Genomic DNA, 12,854 nt, shown 5'->3' with positions numbered 1-12,854 from the left:
GCTTAAACAGATTGGATTTTTTTCATCTAATGTAATTAGATTACATAACCAAGCATAAGCAGTCCAGAGTGGGTATAAGTAGTTCAATAATGCCATCAGGGACTGAGACGTTTTTGTTGTTCTGCTCTCTCAGCCTTAACTCGTACGTGGGCTTTGTTCTTAATATTTTGCTTTATAGTCACACAAATATTTTGCTTCTTCCTGGGCAGAAAATAGGAGAGGAAGGACCAATGGCAAAAATATCTTTCTTCCAAAGAGACTTTGCCTTTTTATTGATGAAACAACATCCCTAGGAACTCTTCTGCCTGTGTCTCATTGGTTAGGCTATCCGAGTTGCAGGGGAGTCTGGAAGGTTAACTACTTTTAGCTGGGCATATTGTCACCCTAATCAAAACTGAAGTATTTCTGTTAAGAAGGAGAGAATGAATATTGGGTAGGCATTTACAGTACTGACCCTGTATGTAGTTTTTAGTATGGTAGTTAGTAACTGAAAACTGTTATCTATAATAGTTATTAATGTTTCTACCTAAGTTACCTTTATTCCTGCATTGTCAATCAAAAAATCATGCTTCTTTTCTTTTCTAATGGCATTCAAGGGGAAGCCACAATCCCTTGATATGAAAATACTAAACAGCTTTCTTGAGGGTACACGTGAGAGTCTCTTTTTGGCCTTCAAACTAAATTTGAGATTATTTTGTTACGAAAAATGCCATCATGAGCATCTTTGCATATTGTATTTTTATTATACCTTGAATTCTTTCTTATTCATTCTCAGGATTGGGGTTACAGGATTAAGGGTTAAATATTTCTATGATATTTTCCAAAATAATATATAGTGGTACAAAGCCACCAGTGCTATATGAATATTCTTTAACCTCAAATACTTTTGGGGGCACATGTTTTTCTTCAGGTTTGATAGATCCAATGTTCTACAGAGGTAAACCAGTGGTACTTCATCATTTTAGTTTGTATGTTTAAATAAGTAGAAAGATAAAATGTCCTTCACTTTTTTATAAAAATACTTGTTCTCTCTTCATAAGCATTACTTAATTACTAATTTTTTTCTTTTGGCATGTGTAGAGAATGCGGCATGAGAAAATCCAAAGAGGCACAGAATGATCTGTTTCCAAAGTCCATGGTGGCAGTTCTGGAGCATGTTTACATGTTTTAAACTAAATCTTCTCTGCCATCCAGCCTTAGAAGTTCTGTTTTCCTGAAGCCATTGAAGGATTTACCCTGTTTAATAGAACTCAGACAATTTTGGAGAGAGGAACTTTTTAAAAAAGGAAACAAATATAATTTTTCTGGTAACTACGTTAAAGTAGCAAATAAAATCAGTGCTTTGCTTAATAAGGATGATCACCTTTTGGTGATTTGCATAGAGATTACTTATTACAGATTTTCTCTTGTTCCTCCCCTATCTTTAAAACTTTTACTTTAAAAATTTTCAAATATACAATGGAAACCTTTTTAATTATTCTTGATTTTTTTCTCTTACTCTCTTGCAACCTAAAACAGAATATTAAAAAGACAGCTTTTAAAATACAAGTAATATATGTCTTGCCTTGCTGCAGAGAATGTAGCAGGGAGAGAGAATTGCTCTGCTTAGCACTCAGTGTTTTACAAAAACCTCATAGGGTGTATAATGCAGAGGGAGAAGTGGGTAAATCAAGGGACAAGGTACGGAAGCTTTTACTTCAGCTCCTGAATTAAATCTTTGTAGAATAGTCATTCAGATGCACCAAATATAAACATACTTATTTGAGTAAAAGCCAAAATATGTATGGAGTCAGAGTGGATTAATTTACTACCAAAGGAAGATTTGAATAAACTATTATGCCACTATATTAATGAATATAATTAAAAGTTCAGTTTAACCATTGTGCTTTTTTTTTTTTTTTTAAAGATTTTATTTATCAGAGAGAAAACAAGCAGGCAGAGTGGCAGGCAGAGGCAGAGAGAGAAACAGGCTCCCACTGAGCAAGGAGTCTGATGGGGGACTCGATCTGAGGACCCGAGGATCAGGACGTAAGCCGAAGGCAGCGGCCCAACCGGCTGACCCACCCAGGCGTGCCTTAATCATTGTGCTTTAACCTGTCACAGTAATACATCTGCTTTCATTAATCCATTTAATTTGATTTGTTGGCACAACCTATTGGTTGCTGCTTTTTCTTTTCTTTGCAGCATATGGGGGCCATTTTTGCTTGTCTTTAAAATGAAATATCAAATATTCATCATGGAGTTTTTCTAGTTGCTAACTTAATGTGTTCAGTTTTGAAATAGAAGCGTTTATTGAAAGGCTTGTCATTGAATCCATTTACCCACTTGGCTTAGAATTGGCCTAAATATTATTTTATCATTCATTTCTTTCAGTTGAGTGAGACTTCTCATCACTAAACTTGCAGGCTTATCTTTAAAAGTTTCAAATACTATGTTTTATTCCCTAAATGGTTTCTTTTTTTCCCAACACTTGTTTCTTTATTCTTAACTGAACTCATGAATAAGATTTATAATAATGATTTCAGAAAGAAAAGTATATGTCAATAAGTTGAGTATATGAGGAGCAAAATAATATTGTGTTAAAATGGCATATTGTTTACAAGTAAATGTATCTGCTCTGGCCATACTGCTAGACGTCAGTTGGAAATATTTTTACTTGTCATAAATTGTTAGGCAGAATTTCATATTCTTATCGTAGCTGATAAACTTTGTTCTGATATTAGGCTGCTTTCTCTCTAAGAGATCTTATGTAATGCTCAGTGTAGTAATTCATACCATTCAAAATGTGTATAATTTATAGAAAGGTCTGTGGTCTAGAGTGATACTGCTGTCCAAAGTATTCATTGTCTTCTGAGTAGTTTGGCATTCATAGAACAAAAAGGGTTTATTCACGTCCTTTATTCAGGTTTTCTAAAGAAATTCTAAGCAGAAAAACGGTAATAGAATACTGCCTCTTTTATCATATTCAAAGAATGAAAAAATACATTGCCTCAAAGGAGGTATCTTTTAATAAGTAGCATCAGTAATACCTATTATTGCAAACTGCATGGTTGACTTTCTCAACTTTAATATGCCAGTTGAAAAAACTGAAATCTTAGCCAAACTGAAATCTTCAGCCAAACCTGTGTTTTAAATGTGCTTTTGGCTTTTCTTTAAAAGTTACCTTTTGGACAAACAATGATAGATCATTGATTAACTAGTGATCTTTTGAAAAATGTTGGTTTGTTGAATTCTGCATTTCCCTTCGTGTGCTTTTTTTCTTTTCTCCTGTCTCTTCTCATTCTGTAGATTCAGATCCAGGACATACAAGTGAAAATTGGGGGGAGAGACTTATATCTTCTTACAGGACATACCCAGGTAATTAGATTATCAGGGGCACCTGTTTAGACAGTGGTTTCTTTCACATTTACAAGTAATTATTGTACTATAAATAACTTCCTTTCAAACCAGTATATAGATATCTTTGGTTAAATAAGTGAACTTATTTGAGTGGCACTGAATTTTCCAGTTTTTGCTTGTGGTATCTAGTGCATCATATCCAACACGTGCTGTATGTGAACATTATAAGCAGGAGTACTTTGTATCACCCCTCAGTAGTTGTATAGCACAACTTGTAGGCCACCATTCACCTAGAAAAGAATATAAAAGCCCATTGGCCGTGTAGCAATCCCTATGGGAAGATACCCAAGGTCCTTGATCTTTTTGGCTCTCAACTCTTCATAAGATATACCAAGTCTTCATAAGATATACCAAGTGTATTGGTCTTGATAAACAGTGCCATCTTAGGCTTTAATCATGCAGTGGTTGGGTTTGTTTTGTTTTGTTTTAATTTTTTTAATTTTTGGTTGAACTGTCTTTAGTCTATTGACTTCGCTGCCCATGTTGAATTTAATAGTGGATTAAAACAGCAGCTTTCATGGAGAAATGCCATTACCATTAACTGTGTTGGAACAACTTTATTTGTGGCACCAGGTATTATGCTTTATAATTGCTCCAGATAGAAGAATACAGGAGAATATATTTAAATACTATCTAGTATGTGAAAACTAATTAATTGTTTTGATTACTCTTTTTTTTTAATGGACTTACATTCTTATCTCTTAACTTTTTTGTGATGTGAAATATTATTTAGTCCCTGGGTGTCCAAGTGTCCAGCTTTCAACATATGACATTTAGATATAAAAACTTGAAGGAAACCTTCTGTTTGGGTATAGTTTTTATTATTTTATAAATTTGTGGGGTTTGGGTAAAGGTGGTATAAAACTAAATAATTATTGTTAAAATTATCCTGAAAGCTATTAATTGAGCTGATAAGTCTGTAGTATTTGGTTATCGAAATTTAAAAAAAGCCTACACTTACTATGGAGTTAGGTATACTTTTCTAACACCAGAAATCCCCAAGGCCTGGGTGTACCTGAAAGAGCTATATGGGATGAAACCATTCATGATTTGAGTATCAGTGCTGGGAATCAAAAGATACACACAACTAACTTTTAGAGGTATGTGTAGCTGCTTTAGAACTGGGGAGCAAGGACAGCATTTTTTCTCAGAATTGAAATTATACACATTCCAATTGAGTTATAGCTCCATTGCTCCATTCCTTCCACAGTGACTGCTTTGTGGGAAAGTATCATATTCTTTCGTTTCTGAGACACTGGATTATGAGCCAGTTCCCCAAGAAAGAAGTTGTGTCTCTTCTACTTAATGTACTCTATGCTTGAAATGTGACAGTGTTGACCTTTCTGTTTATTTTGACAAGTCCTGAAAAGAAAGCATTAATTTTCACGATTATAAGACAGAGACATCTCTGTATTTCTTAAGTTTCTCTGAACCCTGAAATAAAGAATTTTGGATTGTTGAAAATCCATTTCTCTGTTTTTCTTTAGTTTTAAGTAAAGCACTTGGATTTTTCTTTAAAAATCTCTTGAATGGCTCAGTGGAATTTCAAGTCTGTAGGAGACTATGCTAAATGAGCATGTGTCAGTATTCCTACATTTAAATTTTAAAATTCTGGTCCATTATTTGGACAAATAAATACATATTTCAGTTATATTTGAGAAACACCAAATTTTGTCAAATTTATATGATCATTTTTTGTTTATGACAGGTCAGGAAACAACTTCTTCACAGAATACATCCTAGATAGCGTTTCATTGAATGCTTAAAACTTGAAAAACATACTTTGGGACATATTAATCTAACAAAATTTTGAAGAGTGGTACATAGTTATCTCCAGTGTAGCTACCAGCATCTGTTTTCTTACCTTCTTTTCCTGTCTCATGTAAAACATGAACACAGACAGATGACTAAGATAACTCAATTAAAGGAAGAGTTCAGATTGGATGCTAGTATCTAATTTGAATTTTTTGCTTGACTATTTGGAACATGTACAATTATATTCATTTCCAAAATGTAATCATGTCTTACATCGTTTGGCAGCTAGAATGCTAAAATAAATTTATAAGTATCTCACTTTTTCCTGTCATGACTGCATATCACTTCAGAGCATATTCTTTTTAAAACATTGCATGAAAATGCCATTAGAAAAGTAGAAAGTCCATTACTTGAAATACAATATTCTCCCCAAATTTTAGAAAATATTTTAAGGATAGATGCTATGTACATTTTCCTCATTTTGTTTCCTCCAGTTACTAAATTTTACTTCTTTTTTTAAAATTCTACTTCTTATAAAATTTTTACATTTAAATATTTTAATTTTAGCTAAGTACATATCTTATATTTGAGGATTTGTTATTTAGATGGAGAATCATCTAGATGATTCTCGTTAGAGAATCTAGATGGTTCCTCGTTAAATATGAGAGAACCAAAGCATACAGAACATTATTAGAAGAAAGTAAATGTTTCAGAAAAAAAATCAACTTCTTTTAAATACCTGTTAGGGACTTTTAATGAACAAATTTAGTAAGTTAGGTGAAACACTGTGCTGAAACTGGATTTATACTAAATCAGGCCATTAATGATAATGAAGTGAGAAATTTGAAAAATAAAAGAATATATTAGAACTATTAAAGGCTGACTTAAGTAAATCAGGTTTTTTGTTTTTGTTATGTAAAATATCAATAAGTAGACATTTTGGAGCTATTGAAGTTTGGCTATGATTTGTGGGCAACAGAATATTCTGATCTCTTAATTTTTCTAGGCCATTAGAATACCAACCATCGTATTCGAATTAACTAAGTGGTGCACTGCAAGAATTACTACTTTGTTCTTATGCCCTAAATAATAATAATATTTAAATAATATCAAACTCTAACTGGTTTCTTGAAACTTGCTAGATTAATAAATGCTTATGATCTCCTGGAGTAGTTTATTTGCTGGCCACATCTGCCTTAAAAAAACGCAATAATGACTACTGAACCTTCCCCCCTCTTCCATTTCTGCTATGTTTTATACTTATTTTAAAAATTTACTTATTTATCTCTGAGCCCATCTTTGCAGGGACCCTCAAACCTGGATCAGTAAATCTCAGTTATTTATATAGGATTTCCCAAGAAATAGATAACCTAGATAGTTAACCAGCAGACCCTCTGCAATAACTCTCACCTGAATTGTCTCCCAGAGAAGTTCTACAAGAGATACTTGCATCTCTTTGACTTATAGAATCCAGTTTATCTGAAATTCCTGGGACTTGATGCTGACTGTATTGGCAAAAGATTTCCCAAATAACTCAGCCTAAAAGCTGGCTTTTTGATGGATCAAATCTTTTTGAAAAAAGTCCTTAGACATTTTGGATCTTTGCAGAATCTCTGTTACACCCCCATATACCTGCATACACACAGAAATCTTTAATATGCTCAGTTTTACCTTTGATTAATATCATTCCATGTTCAGCTATCCTGTGTCTGGAATAAAGTGATCCTTTGCTTTTTTACAATAATTACTTTGTGTGATGAGGCTTGTCTTAAATACTTATCTTGTTAGAAGACTGTACAAATCATTAGTGGAATTAGGGAAGTAAGGAACATTGCTATAAGGGCTTAGCAATAATTAAGAGTAAAATTATAATGAATGAAAGAAGTTTCAAAAATAAAATACTAAGGAATGTTTGAAATATTATTGAAAAAGTTAAACTTTAAAAGAACAAATCATTAAAATACAGATTTGACAAGGAATGAATTTCCAAATGCTCTTAATTTTCAGAAAATAGTAGAATTAATGTATTATTTTCAAAACATTCAGAAAGAAATTGTTTATATGATAAAAGTCTAGTGCTCTTTTGTCAACATACTGCTAGTCTATATTGCACATGTTTCTCATATACATGTATATAGCATCTGTTTTTTTTTTTAAGTTTTCTTATGTTTTGCTTTTCAGAGCTTACATTTATTTCAAATTCTTAAATATTTATTAATAATTCCAGAGAAAGAAGGTCCAGAAAAGAAGAAAACAAAAAAGGAAGCTGGAAATAAGAAGTCCACACCAGTTAGCATTCTTTTTGGTTATCCACTCTCTGAGCGGAAGCAGATGGCACTTCTTATGCAGATGACAGCAAGAGACAACAGTCCAGGTGACATCATCTTTGAGTACATGTGTCTTCTTAGTTTTACTCAGACTTTCTATCCTTATCTTAACAGTTAACTGCTTTAAACTTTTAATTTTAAAATCTTTTTCTTGGATTTAATAAAAATTTCTTATAACATGTTTGTAATTTTACATTTATTTGCGTGATAATTGTCTGTCGTGTCCAGATAAGGATCTGTACAAGAGCAGGGATCATTGCATTTAGAGGACATAGAGTAAATACTTTTCAACTAAACTGGGTCATTTAGAAATGGTCAGTCAACATGAGAAATCCATTGTAGCACTGTGTCCTTTCACCGTACTAAAGAATCTTACCACAGTTTCTGTAAAGCTGCTTCTAGGTTTATAGTTTACTTTTAAGTTTGGTAGCACCCTTCTGATAAATGGATAATCTTATCACATGAGTACTATTATGCAGTTGTGTAATCCATGTTTTTTTGTTTGAGATCTAAATTATTTTAAAAGGAAAATGTCAGGGCGCCAGGTGGCTGAGTTGTTAAGTGTCTGCCTTCATCTCAGGTTATGATCCCAGGGTGCTGAAATCAAGCCCCGCAGTGGGCTCCCTGGTGGGCATGAGGCTTGCTTCTCCCTTTCTCACTCTCCTTGCTTGTGTTCCCTCTCTCACTGTCTGTCTCTGTGTCAAACAAATAAAATCTTAAAAAAATAAAATGTCTGCAGCATACTGTGTAAATTTATCTTGTATTGCGTTGCAAACTTCTAGTTAAGGTGGTATAGTACATGTATGTGTGGAGGGGAGTTATTCCAATACTGTGTCCTCCAAAAATAATTAGATGGGTTACAGCAGAACCAAAACATTAAGGGAGCAAACCACCCAACCTGCTAATTAATTAAAAGGAGCTATAAAAAGGTAGATGAAATCCAGATAGCTGGGCTGAAATGGTAATTATTATTGAGCATTGAATGCATTCTGGCAACAATACAAAAAAATTTTAAGTTGTGCAGTTCTTATTTACTGATAAAGTAAATCAGTTTTGTCTAGAGAAAAAAAATTCTTTTGGCTCTGAATTCAGGAACTCTTTATGTAAGATTTTGAGTAATGTAACAAGACCCTGTTGAAATGCATTGAAAAGGACAGTTTCTCTAGTGAAATTTTCTCATACTGGCTCTTTTTTTAAAAAACTGTGATAACATGGTAAAATTCTTAGTTTCTGTGTATTATAGTTTCCATCAAATCATGGTATGTCTGATATCTTTTACTGATAAACAAGTTTTAGGGCTTCCCGCTTTTTTAAGTAAAAGCATGTTGTTTGGGGTTATTCTCCTACCTTTCCACCCCCAATTTCTGAAAGACTATAGGCAAATTAAAGATATTATACATTGTTAAAACTTTAAAATGTTTCTATAAAATGTTGACTTCGTGTCAGATTTAATAGTTAGAAGACTTACATTTTTTTAATTTTTCTGAGAGAGCAAGCATGTATGATGAGCCAGGGTTGGGGGCTAAGGAGCAGGGCAGACAGGGAGAGAGTCTTAAGCAGGCTCCATGCACAGTGATGGGCTCAGTCTCATTACCCCAAGATCATTACCTGAGCCAAAATCAGGAGTCAGACACTTGACCAACTGAGCCACTCAGGTACCCTGAGAAGACTTTTATTTTTTATTTATATATTTTTAAAAATTTTTTTTTTTTTTAGATTTTATTTATTTGTCAGAGCAGAAACGTGGTGAGCTTCAGGCAGAACAGGCAGAGGAAGAAGCAGGCTCCCTGATGAGCAAGGAGCCCAATGATGTGGGACTTGATGTGGGACTTGATCACAGGACCCCAGGATCATGATCTGAGCCAAAGGCAGATGCTTAACCAACTGAGCCACCCAGGCATCGCAGATTTTTACTTTTAAAAACTGATTTTCTTAATACCAGGAACCTTTATTCTTAGGATAAATTGAAAGGCAGAAAGTTAATCTTAGCTCATCTCCAGTATTTCTTCTAGAAATTTTCTAGGCATGAACATGAAAATGCATACCTTTTGTTGTAGTTTGTATTTTTTTGTTTTGTGATTTTGTTGTTGTTGTTTTAAGTAAACTCAACCCCCAACATGGGGCTTGAACTCACAACTTGATCCACCAATTGAGCAAGCCAGGCGCCTTGTGTTGTTTGTGTTTTAAAATATAAGATCACACAATAATGCAGTTGGTTCTTTTCATTTAAGGATTTTTAGCCAACCGTATTATATGTAGAACTAGAGTGGAAAGCTTTTGAAATACAGAGCTGTTTGCCAAAATACAAACATTCTTGAAGTTTAGGGTTCATTATTTTATCCATTATATAATTAATTTTCCATGTTTATGTTATGTTTACCCTGATTGCCATTATGGATGATACCGTTTTAGGTATGGAAATATTACTTTGAAATGGCTAATAAAATTTTATATGAATTAATTCCTTGCAAGTTGTATGAAATAACAAGTACATTTCGTTTTTAAGAAGTTGAACAGCTAATTTTCTTAAATAATTTGACTATAAAGATCATAGTAAAATTCATGGGGCACCTGGGTGGCTCAGTTGGTTAAGCATCTGACTTTAGCTGAGGTCATGATCTTGAAGTCCTAGGATCAAGCCCCATGTCAGGTTCCACACTCAGCAGGGAGCCTGCTTCTCCCTCTGTCCCTCCCGCTGTTCATGTTCTCTCTCTCAAATAAATAAATAGCATCTTTTAAAAAAATTGGGGCGCCTGGGTGGCTCAGTGGGTTAAGGCCTCTGCCTTCGGCTCCGGTCATGGTCTCGGGGTCCTGGGATCGAGCCCCGCGTCGGGCTCTCTGCTCGGCAGGGAGCCTGCCTCCCTCTCTCTGTGCCTGCCTCTCTGCCTACTTGTGATTTCTGTCTGTCAAATAAATAAAATCTTTAAAAAAAAAATTATAGTTAAATTCATTTATTATTCATTTCATATGTGCCAAGAAGTCTTCTAAACAGTTGGCAAACAGTAATGAATAAGGTAGACAGCAGTCCTTGCTCTTATGGAGTAGTACAGAGAGGAAACTATTACTGACGCAGTGTACTTTAAAATCCAAAATGTAAATTTTAAACTTTTTTCTTATTGAGAAAAGAATGATAGTACTTTAGTGCTCTAACCATGTCTGTTTGCAAGAAAATTATATATGCCGGAAATTTATTTTCCATAGATTTTTTTTTCTTTCAATAGTTGTTTCTTTTAAATTGTTGTAAATTTTCAGAATTAATTATTAGCATGATACATATGTCTGGAATCCTTAACTGATTAAAAAACCTATTTTGTGTTTTGTTTTTTTTCCCAGTAGTTCTAAAATTGGGACAAGAGGGAAAACTTTGGGCATCGTCTTGTTTAATTCTTTTGTTTTTGGTATGAACACTAGAACAGAAAATCAAAGGAAGAGAATCAAACCAAAGAAAATTTTTTTCTCTTTTATCAGCCCGCTTTTTAAAGGCCTTCCCAGACTGTCCTTATTTCTTACACATCTTAAGCTTCATTTTTATGCTAAAATCATCCATGACCTCAATTTGCACTTAATATCAGAATGGAATTCTAATACTTTGAGTTAGAAGTGTGAACTCTGTCCTTCAGTGTCATTTCATCTAGGTGTTGGAATAATAGAATAACATGCCATGAAAAATACATTGCTGTTTTTTTCCTAGTTTATCAAGTTATTCATTGAACAAACATTTTTAGGGCACATACTTGATACTTTATCACTTCAAGCCGATTTTATGAATTGACAGAATAAAACGTTTTTTCTAAATTTACTAATGCAATATTTGATGACCCTAAAGGAAGACCTGCTCCATGTATTTGGATAAATTATTAATATATCATCTAAACCACATTTTGGAGTGTTAGAGTGAGGAGATTCTCCCCCCTTCCAGGAAATTGCACATTACAAAACTTTCAATGGACACGCAAAATATTTAGCCTTAGAACTTTCATTAGTTTCCTTTTTTCTACAGATTCCACACCAAATCATCCATCACAAACAACACCAGCCCAGAAGAAAACTCCCAGTTCCTCATCTCGACAAAAAGATAAAGTTAATAAAAGAAATGAACGTGGTGAAACTCCTTTACACATGGCAGCTATTCGAGGAGATGTGAAACAAGTCAAAGAATTAATAAGTTTAGGGGCAAATGTGAACGTGAAAGATTTCGCAGGTAAGATTAGTAATTAAGGACTAATACTCAGGAACTAAAATTTATCATTTAGACAGAGTCTTGTTATAATCTGTATTCCGATATTCTTGCTGAAACAAGTTTTCTAAAAGTGTACTTCATTACAAAATTCTTTTGGACTATGTACTTAAAACCCTGATCCTCTGCTGCAATTCTAAATCAAGAACTATTCAGATTTTTAAATATTAAACTTCTATTTTAGTTGACATATTACCATAAAATTCTTTATCTAGTTTAGGTTCTATTCTAGATGAATTAGAGTTATATAATGTTTTCAAAGTGTTAATTCATTTATAAGTCTTAAAAGAACATTTATTCATTCACTTGAGCATGAGGACTTGAAGAGAGCATAGTCATTTTAATTACTCAAATACCATACCAGTACATTCTTACTGTGAAGAATTCAAACAGTAAAAGCATTCAGGGAGCAATATAGAGATTCCCTTTAGTTTCGCATACTACAGTACAGTTTCTTTTTTTGCCAAAGAACTATTGTTGACAATTGGGAGGTTATCCTTTCTGTGCATTTTTATTATGTATACATAAAATGAACATTTATTTGTATATAGACTTTTTTAAAAAAATCATTACATCTGTATTATCAGTCTGTAGATCTACAACCTGCCTTTTTTACTTAATCTCTTACAGATATTTCTCTCAGTACATATAGGTAGTTCTGTTTTATTCATTTCAACAGCTGCATACTATTCCATAATATAGATTCCATTGACAATACTTTAGTGAACCCTCCTGTAGAAATAAGTGTATAGGGGCACCTGGTGGCTTAGATGGTTAAGCACTTGACTTTGGCTAAGGTCATGATCTCCAGGTCCAGGGATCAAGCCCCATGTCATTGGGCTCCCGGTTCAGTGGGGAGGCTGCTTCCTTCTCCCTTTGCTTCTCCCCACCCCCCCACCTTATTCATGTTCTCTGTCTCTCTCTCAAATGAATAAATAAAATATTTTTTAAAAAGAAAGAAAAGTGTATAGTTATAGGAGGATTTCAGAATGGAAACTGTTAAGGGGATGCATATTTAAAATTTTTGTAAATACAGTAATGTGGTACCTCCCCAAAAATCTTTTTTTTTATCAATTTACACTATCACCAGGAGTATACAAAAGAACTCTTTTCGTCACATCTTCACTAAAACTGGA

At 33.7% G+C, this 12,854-nt stretch overlaps 1 protein-coding gene across 4 annotated transcripts in view; it reads left to right on the top strand.

The window, feature by feature from the left end:
- The window catches only part of ANKRD12 (ankyrin repeat domain 12), a 129,580-nt gene that overhangs the window by 50,109 nt on the left and 66,617 nt on the right, over positions 1–12,854 (top strand). For 3 of the 4 annotated variants that reach the window (XM_046024166.1, XM_046024165.1, XM_046024167.1), the window contains exons 4-6: positions 3,289–3,357; positions 7,382–7,528; positions 11,482–11,682. In XM_046024166.1, the coding sequence (XP_045880122.1) occupies positions 3,289–3,357; positions 7,382–7,528; positions 11,482–11,682 (417 nt within the window). The remainder of the gene's footprint in view (positions 1–3,288; positions 3,358–7,381; positions 7,529–11,481; positions 11,683–12,854) is intronic. The other variant, XM_046024168.1, reaches the window with a different exon arrangement.

The sequence above is a fragment of the Meles meles genome, chromosome 12 (assembly GCF_922984935.1).
Source record: "Meles meles chromosome 12, mMelMel3.1 paternal haplotype, whole genome shotgun sequence".
NCBI classification, from domain to species: domain Eukaryota; kingdom Metazoa; phylum Chordata; class Mammalia; order Carnivora; family Mustelidae; genus Meles; species Meles meles.
This window is presented reverse-complemented; position numbering and strand designations above follow the sequence as displayed.